Source organism: Anolis carolinensis, unplaced genomic scaffold (assembly GCF_035594765.1).
Source record: "Anolis carolinensis isolate JA03-04 unplaced genomic scaffold, rAnoCar3.1.pri scaffold_13, whole genome shotgun sequence".
In the NCBI taxonomy this organism is placed as follows: domain Eukaryota; kingdom Metazoa; phylum Chordata; class Lepidosauria; order Squamata; family Dactyloidae; genus Anolis; species Anolis carolinensis.
In genome coordinates this window covers 13,020,197-13,037,645 of record NW_026943824.1, presented here as the reverse complement: position 1 = coordinate 13,037,645, position 17,449 = coordinate 13,020,197, and the positions used below count along the sequence as shown (strand labels likewise).

The 17,449-nt window shown below is 40.2% G+C and overlaps 1 protein-coding gene across 5 annotated transcripts in view; it reads right to left on the bottom strand.

Annotated features, from left to right (window-relative positions):
- Window positions 1-17,449, bottom strand: part of tsc2 (TSC complex subunit 2) — a 78,262-nt gene that overhangs the window by 3,400 nt on the left and 57,413 nt on the right. For 4 of the 5 annotated variants that reach the window (XM_062964288.1, XM_062964290.1, XM_062964293.1 and 1 more), the window contains 9 exons: window positions 15,236-15,304; window positions 12,620-12,786; window positions 9,142-9,662; window positions 7,047-7,122; window positions 6,079-6,165; window positions 4,124-4,310; window positions 1,797-1,936; window positions 524-602; window positions 233-324 (listed from right to left, as the gene is read on the bottom strand). In XM_062964288.1, the coding sequence (XP_062820358.1) occupies window positions 233-324; window positions 524-602; window positions 1,797-1,936; window positions 4,124-4,310; window positions 6,079-6,165; window positions 7,047-7,122; window positions 9,142-9,662; window positions 12,620-12,786; window positions 15,236-15,304 (1,418 nt within the window). The remainder of the gene's footprint in view (window positions 1-232; window positions 325-523; window positions 603-1,796; window positions 1,937-4,123; window positions 4,311-6,078; window positions 6,166-7,046; window positions 7,123-9,141; window positions 9,663-12,619; window positions 12,787-15,235; window positions 15,305-17,449) is intronic. The other variant, XM_062964292.1, reaches the window with a different exon arrangement.

Genomic DNA, 17,449 nt, shown 5'->3' with positions numbered 1-17,449 from the left:
TCACTTTTTACATTTTCCTATTGCACCTTTCATTTTTCCTATTGGACATTTTAATTTTCCTTTTCTGCTTTTTATTTTTCCTATTGCACGTTTTAATTTTCCTATTTCACATTTTCTATTTTCCTATTGCACTTTTTATATTTTCCTGTTGCACTCATTTTATTTTTCCTAATACATGTTTCATTTTTCCATTCCACATTTCATTTTTCCTATTGCACAAAAGAGCACTCACATTAGCATGTAAAGCCATCTGACGGGCGACAAAGGACAGGTTTTTATCCGAGACGATTTTTGCCACGCTGGTGTCGACAAGTCCTTCCATATCTACAGATTGGAGGGAGAAAGAACAAGAAGTTCCCACCAAATACCCACTTATATAATAATTTCTACCCCACTTTATATCCTGCTTCTTTGTACTGACAGCACAATAGCTCAGAACAATGGTTGCTTGTATTATGTGCAAAGTTTGGCAGGGAACCCCCATTTGTGTGCTTGGGAGGAAAAGGCACAAAACCCAACCTACCTTTCCTGCATTGGAGAGTCAGGAGGTTGCAGTTGTAATCCAGGGGCTTGATGACGACATGCACAAAGTTAAACTGGCCCTGGAAGGTGGTGGTAATAATAATAATAATATAATAATAATAATAATAATAATAATAATAATAATAATAATCAGAAACTCCTCAAAGCACAGCAGACAAAAAACCAGTAAAAGAAAACTGCACTACAAACTAGAGCTGACAGCTGGCACAACAAAACATTGCATGGAAAGTTCCTTGACAAAATTGAAGGAAAAGCTGATAAGGAGAAGACCTGGCTCTGGCTCACAAATGGGACCCTGAAGAAGGAGACAGAAGGCCTGATCCTTGCAGCCCAGGAGCAAGACATCAGGACAAAGGCAATTCAGGCCAAGATCGAAAAATCAGCTGATGGCCCAAAATGCAGACTGTGCAAGGAAACCGACGAAACCATTGATCATCTCCTCAGCTGCTGTAAGAAAATTGCACAGATAGACTACAAACAGAGGCACAACTACGTGGCCCAAATGATTCATTGGAACTTATGCCTCAAGTACCACCTCCCAGCAGCAAAGAACTGGTGCGATCACAAATCTGCAAAAGTATTGGAAAATGAGCACGCAAAGATACTGTGGGACTTCCGAATCCAGACTGACAAAGTTCTGGAACACAACACACCAGACATCACAGTTGTGGAAAAGAAAAAGGTTTGGATCATTGATGTCGCCATCCCAGGTGACAGTTGCATTGACGAAAAACAACAGGAAAAACTCAGCCCTATCAGGACCTCAAGATGGAACTTCAAAGACTCTGGCAGAAACCAGTGCAGGTGGTCCTGGTGGTGATCGGCACATTGGGTGCCGTGCCAAAAGATCTCAGCCGGCATTTGGAAACAATAGACATTGACAAAATTATGATCTGTCAACTGCAAAAGGCCACCCTACTGGGATCTGCACACATCATCCGAAAATACATCACATAGTCCTAGACACTTGGGAAGTGTTCAACTTGTGATTTTGTGAGACGAAATCCAGCACGTCTATCTTGTTTGCTGTGTCATACAATACAATAATAATAATAATGATAATAATATTTACCCGCCTCTACTTGTAGCTCAAGGCAAGTTACAACATAGTTAAAACAGTGAATTAAAACAAAATGCTATTCAGATACATACAAACAAAATAACATAAATAATGCATATATAATTTATATTCTATATGCATATATGCATGCCTGCCAAGCCTCAGGCATATATATATTGTGCCTTTCCTTTACCTTGATGGTCCCCAGTTTGAAGTCTTCCCCAGAGTCATTGTAAACGATGGAAACAAAGTCATTTCCCAGGTGCCTCTTCTTGTTGCAGCGGTATTTGTCCAGGTCCTTGGTGGGCATCAAAGTGGCAATGTGGAAAATGGCTGCAGGGAGGGAGAAGCAGCAATGAAGGCAGATGCTGGGGCAGCAGCAGCAACAACAACATGCTGGTTGGCACTAGTAGTAGTAGTAGTAGCAGCAATAATAATAATAGTAATAGTAATAATAATAACAACACCAGTATGCTGGTTGGCACTAGTAGTAGTAGCAGCAGTAGCTGCAATAATAATAACAAAAACATGCTGGTTGGCACTAGTAGCAGTAGCAGAAATAACAACAGCAACAATAAGAACAACAGAAGCAGTATGCTGGTTGGCACCAGTAGCAGCAATAATAATAATAATAATAATAACAACAACAACAGTATGCTGATTGGCACTAGTAGCAGAAGCAGCAATAATAATAACAGAAACAGGAACAACAAAAGTATGCTGGCACTAGTAGTAGCAATAATAACAGCAACAACAATATGCCTGTTGGCACTAGTAGTGGTAGCAGCAGCAGCAGCAGCAGCAGAGCAATAATAATAATAATAATAATAATAATAATAATAATAATAATAATAATAATAATAATAATAATAATAATAAAGTATTGGGAAATGAGCACGCAAAGATACTGTGGGACTTCCGAATCCAGACTGACAAAGTTCTGGAACACAACACACCAGACATCACAGTTGTGGAAAAGAAAAAGGTTTGGATCATTGATGTCGCCATCCCAGGTGACAGTCACATTGACGAAAAACAACAGGAAAAACTCAGCCGCTATCAGGACCTCAAGATTGAACTTCAGAGACTCTGGCAGAAACCAGTGCAGGTGGTCCCGGTGGTGATCGGCGGACTGGGTGCTGTGCCAAAAGATCTCAGCCGGCATTTGGAAGCAATAGTCATTGACAAAATTACAATCTGCCAACTGCAAAAGGCCACCCGACTGGGATTTGCACGCATCATCCGAAAATACATCACACAGTCCTAGACACTTGGGAAGTGTTCGACTTGTGATAAGAAATCCAGCATATCTATCTTGTTTGCTGTGTCTTAATAAAATAACAACAACAACAACAACAGGAACAGGAACAGCAAAAGTATGCTGGCACTAGTAGTAGCAATAATAACAGCAACAACAACATGCCTGTTGGCACTAGTAGTGGTAGTGTATAATAATACAGTAGAGTCTCACTTATCCAACACTCGCTTATCCAACATTCTGGATTATCCAACACATTTTTGTAGTCAATGTTTTCAATATATTGTGATATTTTGCTGCTAAATTTGTAAATACAATAATTACTACATAGCATTACTGCGTATTGAACTACTTTTTCTGTCAAATTTGTTGTATAACATGATGTTTTGGTGCTTAATTTGTAAAATCTTAACCTAATTTGATGTTTAATAGGCTTTTCCTTAATGCTGCCTTATTATCCAACATATTCGCTTATCCAACATTTTGCCGCCCGTTTATGTTGGATAAGTGAGACTCTACTGTAATAATAATAATAGCAGCATGCTAGTTAACACTCATAGCAGCAGCAATAAAAATAATATGCTGGTTAGCATTTATAGTAGCAGCAATAACAACAACAATAACAATATGCTGGTTGGCATTAGCAGTAGCAATAAAAATATTACTGCTACTACTACCATGTTCCCCCGAAAATAAGACAATGTCTTATATTAATTTTTGCTCCCAAAGATGCCCTAGGTCTTATTTTAAGGGGATGTCTTATTTTTCCATGAAGAAAAATTCACATTTATTGTTGAACAAAAAAAGTGAACATTTATTATATACTGTACAGTAGTTTTCATCATAAACCAACATAACCAGACAAACTGTGAATCCTATCAAGAATTTCTTATTACTACCAATATTTCCATGTACAACACTCTATAGTACGTACATTTACCAATCCTGCATGCTCTGGTGTTGTGTTTGGCGGTTATGCTTCCAAACAAAAACTTTGCTAGGTCTTACTTTTGGGGGAGGCCTTATATTTAGCAATTCAGCAAAACCTCTACTAGGTCTTATTTTCTGGGGATGTCTTATTTTAGGGGAAACAGGGTACTATAATTGTTATTATTAAAACTATTATAATGATAAATTATGTCTGTTGGGATTCATTGCTGTTTATTTCCAAGGAGGAGACCCCATAGCAAATCTACCATGCAGTTTCTTCTGCCCGCTCTCTCCAGAGCGGCCTGCCTTTGCCGGCCACTGTCTCTGCTTACCTTGCATGATGTCGTCATGCCAGCAGTAGGTGAACTGCCCGTCCTCCCCGCCCACGTCCAGGCCGCCCAGGTAGATCTTGTCCGGCTGGCAGTCCTTGAGCTCCACCAGTTTGCCCAAGCCGGTCAGGAACTCCGTGTAGCGGTAGGAGCCGTGCTCGTTGGACAGGATGGCCAGCTCATTGTGGCTCTGGGGGAGGAGGAACAGCAAGGAGGGAGACTTGCAGAATCAGAGAGGAGGAAGAGACCCCCAAAGGCTATCTAGTCTGACCCCCTTTTGCCAGGCAGGAGAACACAATTAAATCCCTCCATCCAGCCATAGATATGATAGATAGGTAGGCACATGATATTCTATGATATATCTGTCATAGGTTATAGATTTGAAAGAGACCCCAAGGCCATGTAGTCCAGGCCTCTTGTCAGGCAGGAAGGCACCATCCAAGCCCTCCCAACAGATGGGCATCCAGCCATAGATGTGATAGATAGGTAGGCACATGATATTCTATGATGTATCTGTCATAGATTATAGATTTGAAGGAGACCTCAAGGCCATGTAGTCCAGGCCTCTTGTCGGGCAGGAAGGCACCATCCAAGCCCTCCCGACAGATGGGCATCCAGCCATAGATGTGATAGATAGGTAGGCACATGATATTCTATGATGTATCTGTCATAGATTATAGATTTGAAGGAGACCCCAAGGCCATGTAGTCCAAGCCTCTTTTGTCAGGCAGGAAAGCACCATCTAAGCCCTCCTGACAGATGGCTATCCAGCCCCTGTTTAAATACCTCCAAAGGAGACTCTACTGGACTCCCAGTAAGAATATATTAACTATAATTGGAGGGACCTCAAAAGTCATCCAATCCAACTCCTTTCTGTCATGCAGGAAGGCACCATTTAATCCCTCCCGACAGATGGCCATCCAGAAGGAGACTACCATACTCAAAGGCTAGAGCTGGAAGAGACACCATCCAATCCATACATATGCCTGCATATATATATGCATGCATGCATGCATGCGCATATATATATATATATATATATACACACACACACACACACACACACACACACACACTGTATGTATATATAATGTATTGTATACCCATATAATATTGATAATAATATTATGATGGGATACAATATTATACTACGAATAATACAATAAATTAATATTAATTATATATTATATATTAAATGTAATATTGCTACACTAGAGTCTCACTTATCCAACACTCACTTATCCAACGTTCTGGATTATCCAACGCATTTTTGTAGTCAGTATTTTCAAAACACCGTGATATTTTGGTGCTAAATTCATAAATACAGTAATTACAACATAACATTACTGCGTATTGAACTACTTTTTCTGTCAAATTTGTTGTATAACATGATGTTTTGGTGCTTAATTTGTAAAATCATAACCTATTATGATGTTTAATAGGCTTTTTCTTAATCTCTCCTTATTATCCAACATATTCGCTTATCCAACGTCCTGCCGGCCCGTTTATGTTGGATAAGTGAGACTCTACTGTATATAAATTTATAACAATAATAAATATTTAATGTATTGTATATACATATAATATTGATAATAATATTATGATGGAATACAATATTATACTACTAATAATACAATATATTAATATTAATTATATATTATATATTAAATGTAATATTACTAATAATATTACCATATAATGATATACTACAATATAGTAATTTAATGCTTATATTGTGCTATGCTAATAATATAGTGTATGTTCATTTGATTTGTAAGCCGCTCTGAGTCTCCTTCGGTGTGAGAAGAGTGGGATATAAATGTACTAAATAAAATAAATAAATCCAACCCATTTTGTCAGGAAAGAAGACACCATCAAAGCCCTCCTGACAGATGGCCATCCATCTGTCCCCTGAGGCACAGAGTTTGGAAAAAGGAAAAGTATGAACGGCCCTTTACCTGCCCTTCTCCAACGTACAGCACCGCAATCTTGTGGGTGTCGTAAGGAGGGATCTGGTCCAGGAGTTGAACAGATCTTTCAAAGGTCTGAAAATAAATAAAGGAAATGAGTGGAACGGAGCAGTGAAGATGGTCCTATTCATTCATGACCCAAATTAGCCATGAGCTATAAAGCCCTAGACAACTTAGATCAGGGGTCCCCAAACTAAGGCCCGGGGGCCGGATGCGGCCCTCCAAGGTCATTTACCTGGCCCCCGCCCTCAGTTTTATAATATAATATTTTATATCAGTTTTAATAATATATTGTATATACATATAATATTGATAATAATATTATCATTTTATACAATATAATACTAATAGTAATACCATATAATAATATTAATTATATGATATATATTACAAATAATATTACAGTATAGTGGTATAGTTCAATATGGTAATATATAATGCTAATATTGTGCTATGCTAATAATATAATATATTGTATGTGCATACAGCTGCTCTGAGTCCCCTTCGGGGTGAGAAGGGTGGGATATAAATGTAGTAAATGAATAAATAAATAATTTTAGACTTAGGCTCGCCCAAAGTCTGAAATGACTTGAAGGCACACAACGACAACAATCCTAATTAACTTGACTATCTCATTGGCCAGAAGCAGGCCCACACTTCCCATTGAAATCCTGATAGGTTTATGTTGGTTACAATTGTTTTCATTTTTAAATATTGTATTGTACTTTCATTGTTGTTGTTGTTTTGCACTACAAATAAGACATGTGCAGTGTGCATAGGAATTTGTCCGGTTTTTTTTTCCAAATGATAATTTGGCCCCACAACAGTCTCAAGGATTGTGGACTGGCCCTCTACTTTAAAAGTTTGAGGACCCCTGACTTAGATCCCTCCTATCTGAAAGGCCCTATTCCCCTGTAGAAAGTCTTTGGATCTAGGGGGGAATCTATGGAGCCTACCTCATTTGGCAGCAAGAGGGGCTTGTTGGTTTCATCACCGAAGAAAGGAGAGTGGTACAGCTGCAGGAACACAAAGCTGGGGAGAGAAACAAATCTCCATTTAAGGACATTTGATGTAAAACTGATCGTTCTCTGTTGGCTCATAGAAGCAACAAGAGCCAAAGGATTTCCAAAAGGTTCTCAAAGGCTTTCATGGCCGGGATCACAGGGTTGTTGTATGTTTTCCGGTCTGTGTGGCCATGTTCCAGAAGTATTCTCTCCTGATGTTTCACCCACATCTATGGCAGGCATCCTCAGAGGTTGTGAGGTATGGAGAAACTAAGCAAGGAAGGTTTATATATATCTGTGGAAAGTCCAGGGTGAGAGAAGAACTCTTGTCAGTTGGAGGCCAGTGTGAATGTTGCAGTTAATCACCTTAATTAGCATTTAATAGCTTCATCTACTGGCTTCTTCCTGCCTGGGGGCATCCTTTATTAGCTGCCCCTGGTTCCCATGTCTGGAACTGTTTACTGTTTGATTTTTGAACAAAATCTGGCTACCAGTATTAAAAAACTCAAAAATCAGAACAGTAAATAGGAAGCAACACTCTGAAAACAGGGGAGTTCCAGACATGGGAACCAGGGGCACAGGTTTCCACAGATATATACTGTATATATATCTGTGGAAAGTCCAGGGTGAGAGAAGAACTCTTTGTCAGTTGGAGGCCAGTGTGAATGTTGTAGTTAATCACCTTAATTAGCATTGAAAAGCTTCATCTCCTGGCTTTTCCTGCCTGGGGGCATCCTTTGTTCAGAGTCGTTAGCTGCCCCTGGTTCCCATGTCTGGAACTCCTCTGTTTTCAGAGTGTTGCTTCTTATTTACTGTTTTGATTTTTGAACAAAATCTGGCTACCAGTATTAAAAAGCTCAAAAATCAGAACACTAAATAGGAAGCAACGCTCTGAAAACAGAGGAGTTCCAGACATGGGAACCAGGGGCAGCTAACAAAGGATGCCCCCAGGCAGGAAATAAGCTAGTAGGTGAAGCTATTCAATGCTAATTAAGGTGATTAACTAAAACATTCACACTGGCCTCCAACTGACACGAGTTCTTCTCTCACCCTGGACTTTCCACAGATATATATAAACCTTCCTTGCTTAGCACCTTAACTTCCTTCATGTTTACAAGTTTCACTCAGTGCACTTTGCCCAGCCCATTGTATGATTTTACTGCTGTGTTTTATCATGTGTTTTATAATGACTGTGATTTTATTTTATGCCTTTTAATTTTATTTGTGTGTTTTTTGTATTCGATACCATTGTATGCTTGTTTTATATCTGTGAGCCGCCCCGAGTCCCTCTGGGGAGATGGTGGCGGGGTTTAAAAATAAAATTATTATTATTATTATTATTATTATTATTATTATTATTATTATTATTATTATTATTATTATTTCTCCATACCTCACAACCTCTGAGGATGCCTGCCATAGATGTGGGCGAAATGTCAGGAGAGAATACTTCTAGAACATGGCCATACAGCCCGGAAAACATACAACAACCCTGATTTCCAAAAGCTTTCTTATGCTTAGACATACTGCAAAGAATGGGTGCAACCAGTATCCAGACCCATTGCCTTAAACTGGTAAATCCAACCGATTCAATAGTTCGGGTGTGACAATATTGAACCTGTATATGGGGTGACAGTGCAACACAGAATAGAAGAAATGCAGTACAGTAGAGTCTCACTTATCCAACACTCGCTTATCCAACGTTCCGGATTATCCAAGCCATTTTTGTAGTCAATGTTTTCAATACATCATGATATTTTGGTGCTAAATTCGTAAATACAGTAATTACTGCATAACATTGCTGCGTATTGAACTACTTTTTCTGTCAAATTTGTTGTATAACATGACGTTTTGGTGCTTAATTTGTAAAATCATAACCTAATTTGATGTTTAATAGGCTTTTCCTTAATCTCTCCTTATTATCCAACATATTCGCTTATCCAACATTCTGCCGGCCCGTTTACGTTGGATAAGCGAGACTCTACTGTATTCCTTTTTGGAGGTGGAATGGGACCTTTCTTCAGGTCCTCCAGCCCCCAGGCCTCACCTGGGGTTGATCCCGGGCACCTTCTCCGTATTGGAGGTGGCGGCAGCAGCGGGGGTGGCCCTGGTCCTGAAGGGCTCCCTCTCGGCCCTCTTTCCGCGCCGGGAGGGGGCCGAGTCGGAGATGGTGTATCCGCGGGGCCGGTGTCCAGTCGGGGAGTGGGGCAAAGAGGCCGGGATGCCCCCCGTCGCCCGGGCCCCTCCTCCGGGGGCGGCCCTCTCCTCCTCCGCAGCTCCCCTCGCCGTCCATCCGCCCGCAGCCTCTCTCTCCGAGTGTCCCGACTTGACCTCCCCGGCGCTGTTCTTCCCGGAGAGACCTTCATGACTAGGTTCCTTGAGGGCCTCCTGGAGGGTCTGGAGCTCCGGTGAGGAGCTGGACTTGCTGAGGGGCTGCGAGGGCTGGAAGGAGAGGGCCTCCAAGGCCCGGCGGTCTTCCAGGGGGCGGCTCCCCTCGATGGGGATGCCCAGGGAGGCCAGGTCTTCCGGCTTCAGGGGCTTCTCCTCTTGGCTGGAGGTTGAGGAAGACTGCAAGAGGAGGAAGGAGAAGGAGGAGAATGGGACACAGCCCTTCGCCAACAACAACCCAGAGTGAGTTCCTTTATAGAATCCAACTCTATAGAATCACAGAGCAAGAAGAGACCCCCCAAAACCATCCAGTCCAACCCTCTCTGCCTTCATAATAATAACAATAATAATAATAATAATAATAATAATAATAATAATAATAATAATAAAGAAAAACATGCCCTGGCAGAATATGTAAAGCAAAGTGAAGAACCTGCTTTGATTGAAGTCAAAAATCAGAAACTCCTCAAAACACAGCAGACAAAGAGTCAGTATAAGAAAGCCACACTACAAACTAGAGCTGACAGCTGGCACAACAAAACATTGCATGGAAAGTTCCTTGACAAAATTGAAGGAAAAGCTGATCAGGAGAAGACCTGGCTCTGGCTCACGAATGGGACCCTGAAGAAGGAGACAGAAGGCCTGATCCTTGCAGCCCAGGAGCAAGACATCAGGACAAAGGCAATCAAGGCCAAGATCGAAAAATCAGCTGATGACCCAAAATGCAGACTGTGCAAGGAAACCAACAAAACCATTGATCACATCCTCAGCTGCTGTAAGAAAATCGCACAGACAGACTATAAACAGAGGCACAACTACGTGGCCCAAATGATTCATTGGAACTTATGCCTCAAGTACCACCTTCCAGCAGCAAAGAACTGGTGGGATCACAAACCTGCAAAAGTCTTGGAAAATGAGCACGCAAAGATACTGTGGGACTTCCGAATCCAGACTGACAAAATTCTGGAACACAACATACCAGACATCACAGTTGTGGAAAAGAAAAAGGTTTGGATCATTGATGTTGCCATCCCAGGTGACAGTTGCATTGATGAAAAACAACAGGAAAAACCCAGCCGCTATCAGGACCTCAAGATTGAACTTTTGTGATATGAAATCCATCATGTCTATCTTGTTTGCTGTGTCATACAATAAAATAATAATAATAATAATAATAATAATAATAATAATAATAATAATTTTATTTTTATACCCCGCCCCATCTCCCCAAAGGGACTCGAGGCGGCTTACATGGGGCCAAACCCAGGTCAAATAAGCGATACAAAACACAACAATATAACAAATCAATCATGCAGGAATAGCACCATGAAAGCACCCCTGACAGATGCTCATCCAGTCTCATAGACATTAGTGGGTTCATGGACTTTTAATCTTGTACCCATTACTCTGGCCTGGCCCAGTTTTATTGTGTTTTAGCGTATTGTTTATTGCTTGTTGTTTATACTGTTTTAATTGTTTTTAATTTGCCTTTTGTTTTGTATTGTTATATTGAGTGTTGAGGCCTTGGCCTTTGTAAGCCGCATCGAGTCCTTCGGGAGACTCGGGGTACAAATAAAGTTTAATAATAACAATAATAGTAATAATAATGGAGAAATAGGGCTATAAAATAATAGAATCTCAGAGTTGGAAGAAACCACCAAAAGACAACCAGTACAACCCCCTTCTGCTTTCATGTAGGAACAGCACCATCAAAGCACCCCCAACAGATGCCCACCCAGCCTCACAGACATTGGCGGGTTCATGGAAAAATAGGGCTATAGAATAACAGAAAGCCAGAGTTGGAAGAGACCCCCAAGGGCAATCCAGCGCAACCCCCTTTTCTGCCTTCATGTAGGAACAGCACCATGAAAGCGCCCTCAACAGATGCCCATCCAGCCGCACAAACATTAGCGGGTGCATGGAGAACAGGACAATAGAATAATAGAATCCCAGTATTGGAAGAGACCCCAAAAGACCATCCAGTCAAATTCCCTTTTTATTTATTTATTTATTTACAACATTTCTATCCTGCCCTTCTCACTCGAGGGGACTCAGGGCGGCTTACAACAACCGGCAAAATTCAATGCCAAACAGATCAATAAAAACAGCAACACATTTAAAACCATTAACAATCTATATATATAAAAGCGTGATGGCATCAGGGCAGCGGACAAAACAACAAAACTACAGGCCCCCCAACCTCGAAATCTGACAACACAACCCATCATCCACGGCTCTAGGCTGATACAACAAAAAGAAAAGAAAAATAAAGTCCTAATTAGAGGGAGAGGAATAATTGTTTTTATCCAATTGCTGCCAATTACAAGGCTAAGTTCCGCCCACTTGGTCTCCTAGCAACCTACTCAGCCCAGGGGACAGGCACAAGAGTTTGGAGAGACCCCTAAGGGCCATATAGCCCAACCCTTTCTACTATGCAGCAGGACACAATCTAAGCATTCACAACACCTGGACAACGTATAAATACTATACAATACTACACAGGGACATAGACCCCCTCTACCCTCACCACTTTCACAGTACACAAACAACCAAATGCATACTAAACATAAAGACAACCTACAACAGACATTCAATACCACCACTACCTCAACAATTTCTCATCAACACCACCAGACAACGCCACAGCAACGTGTGGCCGAGCACAGCTAGTAATCCATAAAATACATTAGTCAAGCTTAAAACATATAGTTACTTAATACCATTTTTCCAAGGAACCATTGCACATAAACCTAAGTTCAGACCATGTCGATATAGTACTTTTGCCTTTGTGAGGGAACAGCACCATCAAAGCAGCTCCAACAGATGCCCATACAGCCTCTTGTTGGAGGTGCTTTGATTGTGCTTTGCGGGTTCAAGGAGAAATAGAGCTCAAGAATCAAAGCAAAGTTGAAAGAGACCCCCAAGGGCCTTCCAGTCCAACCCCCTTCATGTAGGAAAAGCACAATCAAAGCCCTCCTGACAGGTGGCCATGCATAATGCTGGATGGCCATCTGTCAGGGGAGGCCTCCACAAAAGGAGCCTCCATCCCTTGGCTAAACTGAACGTATTTCCAGGCTCCGCTGCCTCCCTTTGGCCTCCCTCTGAGCCACTTGTAATGCAGAACGGAGGGGCCTTACCCGACTATATGTCCCATGCCCTTTGCTCAACTTCTCTCCCACGAGGAGGAGGCCTTGGTCGGAGGCCGCGGCTTCAAAGTCCTCAATCTCCTGGGATTCTGGGTGAGTGGGCTTCTCTTTCGGGTCGGCGTCTGGGGGGCTTCCTTCTTCCAAAACGACGGCAGACTCTATGAAAACAGAAATGGCAAGGCTGAAAAACACGGGAGGATATTGGAAAGGCAGGGCCCCTCATCCACAGACGCTCCAGACGTTTCCCAAAGCAAGTGGAATGCATTCGCCTTTCCCATTCAAACGTCAAGAACATTTGGCTTTTGCCCATTTGTAGTTTTACATTTGTTCTTTTATATCAGCCCTAAGGTAATATATCGTATTGTGTTAGCTGCATTTTGGGTCTCTTTTTAGAGAGATAAGGCAGGATAGAAATAATCATCATAATAATAAAAACAACAATGTAACATAAATAATAATAATACAGTAGAGTCTCACTTATCCAAGCTAAATGGGCCGGCAGAAGCTTGGATAAGCGAATATCTTAGATAAAAAGGAGGGATTAAGGAAAAGCCTATTAAACATCAAATTAGGTTATGATTTTACAAATTAAGCACCAAAACTTCATGTTATACAACAAATTTGACAGAAAAAGGAGTTCAATACGCAGTAATGTTATGTTGTAATTACTGTATTTACAAATTTAGCACAAAAATATCACAATATATTGAAAACATTGACTACAAAAATGTGTTGGATAATCCAGAACGTTGGATAAGCGAGTGTTGGATAAGTGAGACTCTACTGTAATAATAAAAACAACAATGTAACATAAATAATAATAATAGTACTTCCCTTTCCTACTTCACTGGCCTAAGGTCAAGAAGTCTTTGTTTCTGGCCTTTTGTGTTAGCCACACTTTGGGTCTCCTTTTTGAGATATAAAGCTGGATTGAAATAATAATAATAATAATAATAATAATAATAATAATAATAATAATAATAATAATAATAATATCATCATCATCATCAATAGGATTCTCCTTTCCTACTTCACTAGCCAAAGCTCAAGAACACTTTGCTTAAGCCTCTTTTAAATCACATTTATTCTTTTTATATCAGCCTTGAGGTGATGTATTTAGTGTGAAGATACACTTTGGGTCTCTATTAATAATAATAATAATTAATAATAATAATAGTACAGTAGAGTCTCACTTATCCAACACTCGCTTATCAAACCTTCTGGATTATCCAACGCATTTTGTAGTCAATGTTTTCAGTATATCGTGATATTTTGGTGCTAAATTCATAAATACAGTAATTACTACATAGCATTACTGTGTATTAAACTACTTTTTCTGTCAAATTTGTTATATAACATGATGTTTTGGTGCTTAATTTGTAAAATCATAACCTAATTTGATGTTTAATAGGCTTCTCCTTAATCTCTCCTTATTATTCAACATATTCGCTTATCCAATGTTCTGCCGGCCCGTTTATGTTGGATAAGCGAGACTCTACTGTATTCAAATGTCTTACTTCACTGGACAAAGGTCAAAAGCCACTTTTTCCTTTCTGTGGTTTTAAAGGCTCCTAAATCACATTTGTTCCTTTATATCAGCCTCAAAATATATATTATATATTGTACTAGCTGTACCCGGCCACGCGTTGCTGTGGCGAAGTCTGGTGGGCTGGGAAATAAAGTATTGAGGAACTGGTGGTAGTTAAGGTCAAGGGTAAAGGTTTTCCCCTGACATTAAGCCCCCTTCTATGAGCCCCCTTCTACACAACTGGATAAAATGCACATTGAAGTGGATTATACGGCAGTGTGGAGTCAAGATAATCCAGTTGAAAACAGATAATATAAAATTATAAATAGGTTATATAGCTGTGTGGAAGAGCCTTGAATCTACACTGCCATATAATCCAGTTAAAATCAGATAATCTGTATTTTATAGGCAGTGTGGAAGAGGCCTAAGTGAGGCCTAAGTCTGCCTGTCTCCTGGGGTGAGTTGGTTGCTAGGAGACCAAGTGGGCGGAGCTTAGCCTTCTAAATGGCAGCAATTGTATGAAAGCAATTATTCCTCTCCCTCTAATTAGGACTTTATTTTTCTTTTCTTTTAGTTGTATGAACGTAGAGGCGTGGATGAGGGGTTGTGCTGCCAAGTTTAGTATTTCTGGAATGTGTAGTTTTGTTGTTTTGTCCTAGGCCGAAATTTCATTACCCTTTTATATATATAAGATTGTATAATTTTGGTGTTTGAATTCTTAGCATTAGTCGCTTTGGAGAGATAAAAGTGGATGATGAGGATGATAATAATAATAATAATAATAATGGCGGACAAGGACCCCAAATGATTTGGATCCCAAGCATTTATCCCAAAACAAAGGATACTCTCAACCTGTCTAATGTTTTCATCGCAAGCTCATCCATTGTCATCCATTCTCTTGGGGAATCTGCCATTTTGAGACTCTTTCCAAAGGGCCAGAATGAAACCAGAAACAGACAAAGGCAGGGAAAGCTAGATGGAAGCGGAATAGGTTTCTTTCTATTCCCGCCCCAATTCCTTGTCCTAAAACCAAAGGGAAGAGAAAGCCAAGCCCCCTTTTTACAGAAAGGCACGTATACCTGCCCAGGAAATGCTCCTGTACAACTTTTCTTGAGAACTGGCCAGGTAGACAGAAGAGAAAGAAGCCACTGTGGAGGGAGAAAAGAAAAAACGAAGGGAAGGAGAGAGAAAGAGAAAGACTAGGCGGAAAACAAAAGGAATAAATAATAATAGGAACAAAACACAAAGGAATGGGATACAATACGTCACCAAGAGGAATGGACTGCGATGGAATCTAAAAAGGAAAAGGTGGGAAGCTGGCAAGAAGGCCTAGAGAAGGATTGGCATCAGAGATCCTTAGAGAGGTGTTGTCTCGGGTTCAAAGAATGGCAGTGTTTACATCCAAAGTGCTCCCACTTTCCTGCATTGAGTGTTGGAGGTAATTCATTTTGAAAGATGCAACTCAAAATGGGCTTAAAGGACATGTGTCAAACACAAGGCCCACGGACTGAATCCAACCCTTCAAGTCATAGAATCGTAGAATAGTAGAGTTGGAAGAGACCTCATGGGCCATCCAGTCCAACCCCCTGCCAAGAAGCAGGAAATCGCATTCAAAGCACCCCTGACAGATGGCCATCCAGCCTCTGTTTAAAAGCCTCCAAAGAAGGAGCCTCCACCTACTGATGCCTCAATCAATGAAATTTTATTGGTATCTATTTTTATTTTGAAATTTACCCGTAGCTGTTGCATTTCCCACCCTCGGCTTATACTTGAGTCAATAAGTTATCCCAGTTTTTTGTGGTAAAATTAGGCTTATATTCGGGTCAGCTTATACTCGAGTATATACGGTACTTTGTTAGATTATGACATGGAAATTGTACCTTTGTTTATGATATCCTGAAAGCAATTTTGTTACAGTAGAGTCTCACTTATCCAACACCCGCTTATCCAACGTTCTGGATTATCCAACGCATTTTTGTAGTCAATGTTTTCAATACATCATGATATTTTGGTGCTAAATTCATAAATACAGTAATTACTACATAGCATTACTGTGTACTGAACTACTTTTTCTGTCAAATTTGTTGTATAACATGATGTTTTGGTGCTTAATTTGTAAAATCATAACCTAATACGATGTTTAATAAGCTTTTCCTTAATCTCTCCTTGTTATCCTTCTTTGGAGGCTTTTAAACAGAGGCTGGATGGCCATCTGTCGGGGGTGCTTTGAATGCGATTTCCTGCTTCTTGGCAGGGGGTTGGACTGGATGGCCCATGAGGTCTCTTCCAACTCTACTATTCTATGATTCTATGATTCTATCCAACATATTCACTTATCCAACGTTCTGCCGGCCCGTTTACGTTGGATAAGCAAGACTCTACTGTATATGCAATATAGTTTGAAGAGAATTACTCTAATATAGAGTTGTAGAAACCTGATTTGTATTACACTAGCTGTGCCCGGCCACGCGTTGCTGTGGCGAAGTATGGTGGTATATATTACAGTAGAATCTCACTTATCCAACATTCGCTTATCCAATGTTCTGGATTATCCAACGCAGTCTGCCTTTTAGTAGTAAATGATATTTTGGTGGTAAATTTGTAATGCAGTAATTACTACATAGTGTTGCTGTGCATGGAACTACTTTTTCTGTCAAATTTGTTGTATAGCGCCTTAAATGTATATTTAAATGTATAATTATGTATATTTTAATGGATATTCTTAATTTTATTGTAATTTTTAATCTTGATGGAGTTTTAAATTTGACAACAACTGTTTTTAATGTGTATGTTTACATTATAAGCCGCCCTGAGTCCCCTGATGGGTGAGAAGGGCGGGGTAGAAGTGATGTAATAAATAAATAAATAATAATAACATGATGTTTTGGTGCTTAATTTGTATAATGATTACCTAATTGGATGTTTAATCGTTTTTTCCTGAATCCCTTCTTATTATCCAACATATTCACTTATCCAATGTTCTGCCGGCCTGTTTATGTTGGATAAGTGAGACTCTACTGTATATTTATAATCTTATATTATCTGCTTAGAACTGGATTATATGAGGCCGCTTCTACACAGTTGTATAAAATGCACACTGAAGTGGATTATATGGCAGTGTGGAGTCAAAATAATTTCATGTGGCCTTCTTCCATTCGTTGGACTACAACTCCTATATTCCCTCCTTATTAGACATGATGGGAGTTGGGATACAGGACTATCTGGATGACCACAGTTCAGTCAAGCGAGTATAGTTGGGATTGAGACACAAGCTTTATGGGTATGATGCCCGA